General features: G+C 37.9%; 1 protein-coding gene across 1 annotated transcript in view; it reads right to left on the reverse strand.

Moving 5' to 3' along the window:
- itga8 (integrin, alpha 8) overlaps positions 1-5,000 on the reverse strand; it is an 82,635-nt gene that overhangs the window by 56,034 nt on the left and 21,601 nt on the right. Inside the window, exons 10-12 of the mRNA XM_027171778.2 lie at positions 4,753-4,809; positions 4,224-4,276; positions 1-118 (exon numbers count right to left, since the gene is read on the reverse strand). The exon at positions 1-118 is cut by the window's left edge and continues 88 nt beyond it. Coding sequence (XP_027027579.2) covers positions 1-118; positions 4,224-4,276; positions 4,753-4,809 — 228 coding nt within the window. The remainder of the gene's footprint in view (positions 119-4,223; positions 4,277-4,752; positions 4,810-5,000) is intronic.

Consider the following 5,000-nt stretch of genomic DNA (forward strand, 5'->3'; position numbering starts at 1 on the left):
AGGTGAGAAGAGCAGTGTATCCTCCTGTAGGTAAAGGTAAACCTGGCCCACCTCTCGTGGCTTACTCTCAAACTCCCGATCCATATACAGAGGAGCTCCGACCAAAACATCATCCAGCCTAAAGAGATAAAGAATTATTTTGCTTTCAAAATCATTTCTGATTGAAAAGAGATTTAAAAGGAATGCAACCAAATACCAATATTCTGAATAAACAGATAATATGTTTGAATATATAGAAGGAGAATTATTAAGTTGAGAAAACGTTTCCCAGTACAACTGGTTGAGATGACTGGTGTGAAATGGGGACAGGGATTCCACAAGACCACAACAAAAAGTCAAGTGAAGGGAATTTTTTTATGGCTGATTTATACTCACTGATAATTATATGTACGTATGCAAGATTGCTGCCACGTTTGTCCTACAGTCACTGTGTGATGTAACTCCAGTATTAAAAGTAAAAACAATATAGCACTATTTGAATAGCACTAACTAAATAAACAAACTAACATTATATTTCAAATCATTGTCAGGATTCAGCCTGGACTTTTGGCCACGTGCCTTTATTTATCTTCCTCGTCACGTGTCTGCCCCGCCTTCGTCTGTTCCTCCCTGTCTCCACACCTGATCCATATTGTGTCATCATTGTCTTTTATATTTAAGTGCCGATGGCAGCGCGGAATCATTAGTTACGTTTACCCTTCGTTATGTTTAGTCATTGTTAAGTGTCATCATTTGTATTGTTCAGTTATCATCTTTGTCTGTCTTTGTCTTCATTATTTATTAAATCCCATTCATTTGAAGCTATCCTGCATATGGGTCTGTCTCCTTCCATCCTCGGATGTGACAATCATATGCTTATGTACTATTCTAGACAATTTTTGGCTGCTAACACTAATCGTCTAAATGGATTCAGAGTAGCCAGGACCAAGACCACGAGTAGCCAAGATCGAGTCACGACTTTGAGTCAAGTCAATCTTGAGTCGAGTCTTTAATTGCCTTCAAGTCCTTTAAAGCCTTTGGTTGAGATCAAGATGGAGTCCAAATGAATGGAAGACCAAGTCTTGAATAAGAGAACATAGAAATCTAATCATTTTTGGGGACATGTTTTTACTTTAATTTCATAAATGCTGATCAAATTTACAATTTCACTTGAGAATTACTTAGAAGTATTTGGGTTACCGCTAGAATCCAACATGAACATTCTTTTTTTTTTTTTTATCAACGAAAACTGAACAACCAACAAACTGGAGTGATGTAGCTGATGTTGAGGAATTCACACACCATGATGACACTGTTGTCATTTCTACATCTTTTTTACTCACTGTGTCCCCGTCTGGTTTCAACCTTTTGGGTTTAAATCCAGTTACAGTTCCAATACAACCTCTTAGAGCACTATACACATACAGGCAATGGCATTGTGTTACACCAAACATACACATCCAGTACAGAAACCTGCCTATCATAACATAAAGACTAACACTAACAAGGCTTTCTATGGAAAGTTTAGCAGCACACAAACACACAAAAAAATCTGTTCTTTCTTAGATTTTTTGAATATATTCCAAGCAGGAAAGGAGAGTAATAAAAAATAAGAGTGCAGTACCAATAACTCCTCATCCTGAACCGAGACTTCAGCTGTATAAAATAACCAGTAAAATAAAAAAATATCAAGCTATTAAATCATGTCTTTATGGAGATCTCTTATTAAAAAGGCTTTAGGTTATTTATGTTGACATGGAGGCATGCCAAACTTTGCTGCACATTTGAAGATTGTGAGAATAACCAGGACTGATGCCGTAAACCAATGAAGAATTTTTTCCACATCTCCTATTCTAAAGATGGCGCTGAACGAATGAAACTATTGGACCACATCTGACTGTTGTTGTGGTTTAAGTCCCAACAAAGAGTGTGACATTCCGCCCTGATTAAAGGGTGATACCAAAGAAAAACAAACATGTGCCTTTACTATGTACAACAGTTTTCCCCCAACAAATTGTCCATTTCCCTGGCTGTCAGTACAAGACATCCATATACTTGGCATAGCACTTCATCCCGACTTCCTGTTTAGTGGCTTTTGTGCTCAGCACTGTATGCCCTTGGGTATGTTGGTGTGAGTACAAGCATAGTATCATAGTGTAAACACAGGGATTGGGTTAAAGTTAGGCAAATTGTAAAATTTCAACTACTACACTACATTTTCAGCTTCGGTCTAAAAGAGAGATGAGAACCGACCGCAGGGTAATCAGCCGTGTCTGTCCACAAAGCCCACTGAGAGAGTCACAGACTCAACACAGGAAGAGAGCATAGGGAGCAAAATGCCTCTACTCCAAATAATCGAACAGACAGAAAAGAATGAAAGAAAGATGATGGGGTCAATGTGGAGTGGAGAGAAGAGAGGAGACGAGATCACAGGAAATGGTGGAAAGAGAGAAGAGAAACAAAAACACTGGAAGAGAAGAGAAGAGAAGAGAAGAGAAGAGAAGAGAAGAGAAGAGAAGAGAAGAGAAGAGAAGAGAAGAGAAGAGAAGAGGAAGCAATAATGGAGAGAAGCAATAATGGAGAGAAGCAAGTGACTGAAGATAGGAAGAGATGAAAAGAATAAAAAAGACGAGTCTCATATAGCAACAAGAAGACATGAGTTGAGAAAATACAAGAGACAGGAACAGAAACATTGTATAAGAGGAATAAGAGGAAATGAAAATGAAGAAAGACCAAAGTCAACAATAACATAAATGAAAAGGAGAAACAGGAAAAGAAAATGAGAAGAAAAGAATGGGAAAAGATAAGAATGAAATATAACAGATGAGATATACTGTAGGTGAAAATTGGAAAGTGAAGAAGTTGGGAGAAAAAAGGGTAAAAAAGGCTGGTATTACTCGATAATTTGAATCGACCTGTATTCTGCTTTTAAATGAGCCAAACTAAAACAAGTCCACATGGTTAACTCCAAACCTACCTCCATCTCAGAAGTGAGATGAATCAGATCTTTAGGTTACACAGCTAATAGAATAAGGAAGTTGAGCTCCACCTGAATGTCTAAAAGCCTGAAATCTGCACACACTCAGTAACACAATACACACTTCAAATCAAATCATCCGGTAAGTGTGGCACATTTCACTGGGGTCATGCCAGTGGTGTAGTCTAGTTTTTTGTAGTGAGTATACTGTGATCCCCCCCCCTCCCAGCCTCCTACGCACCCATCCTAGAGCGACGCCCCATAGGCACCACCACACTCACTAATGTATAAAATATGCATCTACATGTAATTTGAGAGCATTATTAAAGACTGCTTATGTGTTATCAACATTCCAATTTATTATAAGCAACAAAAGACAGTCAGCTGACAAAATCTGCGCTCCAGGTCCCATATTCATATAACATTTAAGGCTAAATGTAGCTCTTAAAGGTATAGTTCATGCAAAAATCAGACAGTTGGCAGCACCCATTGACTTTCACAGTAGGAAAATATAGACTATGAAAATCAATGGGTGCTGCCAACTGTCTGATTACCAACATTTTTCAAAATATCATCTTTTGTGTTAAACAGAAGAAAGAAACTCAGAAATACAGTTTTGGAACAAATTGAGGGTGAGGAAATAACACAATTTTCATTTTTAGGTGAACTATACATTTAAGAGCTACATTTAGCCTTAAATGTTATATGAATATGGGACCTGGAGCACAGGTTTTATCAGCTGTCAATTTTCAATGTACATTTTAGTGATGGGAAGTTCGGTTCTTTTCTGCGAACCGGTTCTTTCGGACAGTTCGATTTAAATGAACCAGTTCAAAAATCCAGTTCACCAGTTCTTTTACGTCCTGACGTAATGACGCAAATTCCATAATCGCTGTTTCAGCTCATCGGTTCTCGGACGCGTCACAGGTCACAGGTCACAAAAGCCCCAATGGTCCAAAAACGTTAGTGATTCGCAATCGCAACCACAGTCTGTGTTCGCAACACAGACGGGATGAATTTATGAATGCAATTGTCACAAAACGATATTGTTACGTATCCTCCCGCTTTTTAAGTGGGTATACGGAAATCCTTGGCCTTTCCTAGTGGGTATACGGCGTATACCTGCGTATCACGTAGACTACACCAGTGGGTCATGCTGATGACTGATCTATCACTCTTTGGTAGATTACAGAAGCTTGTGGGAATCAGCACTGCATCATTTAGCTGTTGTGTGTTTTTGTGTGTCAGCTAACGTAAGGAAACTCACCCATCTCCATTAACGTCGGTCACAGCCACAGTGTAACCAAAATATGAAGCCATCTAGTAAAAAAAACAACAGAAAAACACTGCTGTGTTACCTACAGTATAACTGAATTTTCTCAATGAGATAGACTAGTTAGACAATATATATAATATATAATAGAAGGTATAAATAAAATAGGATATATAATATAGGATGCATTCAAGGTATTACTGGAATTATATATGTTTACGGAGTAGAAAATATCCATCTACAGTTGCAGAGAACGTTTTTAAGCAGTTGCTGTTTACTGTGTACAATTTCTTACAACAGCGCAAATGAATGCTCAAATCTGATTGGTCAGAAGACGTGCATTATTTCCGTATACCGGTACGGCTCGGAAAGTGCGATGTGATGTCATGCTGATGTGTTGGTTTTTAGATGTTATCGTTTCTATAGTAACAAAGTGTTTTTCCTTCACAAGACCCATGATCAAAGATATTTTGTTATATTCTCAGTCACCTTACATGATAAAGGATTGAGGATGTGCACTGACCTGCTCTCCGGTAAAATTCTGTATGAGGGTGAGACTTGTGGAGTTTATCACTGCAACCTAAAAAAAAGTTAAATGTACTATAAATCTTTCCTGTGATGATGGATCCACATCCAGAGTTAAAAGGGATGTAAACGATGCATATGGTTGTATGGTATCACGATGTAAACTAACATACAACTTTGTATGGTATCTCTATATAAATGTTACATGAAACTAAATCAATTACCGGAAAAAGAAAATACAAACTG

The sequence above is a fragment of the Tachysurus fulvidraco genome, chromosome 25 (genome assembly GCF_022655615.1).
Source record: "Tachysurus fulvidraco isolate hzauxx_2018 chromosome 25, HZAU_PFXX_2.0, whole genome shotgun sequence".
Classification (NCBI taxonomy): Eukaryota; Metazoa; Chordata; class Actinopteri; order Siluriformes; family Bagridae; genus Tachysurus; species Tachysurus fulvidraco.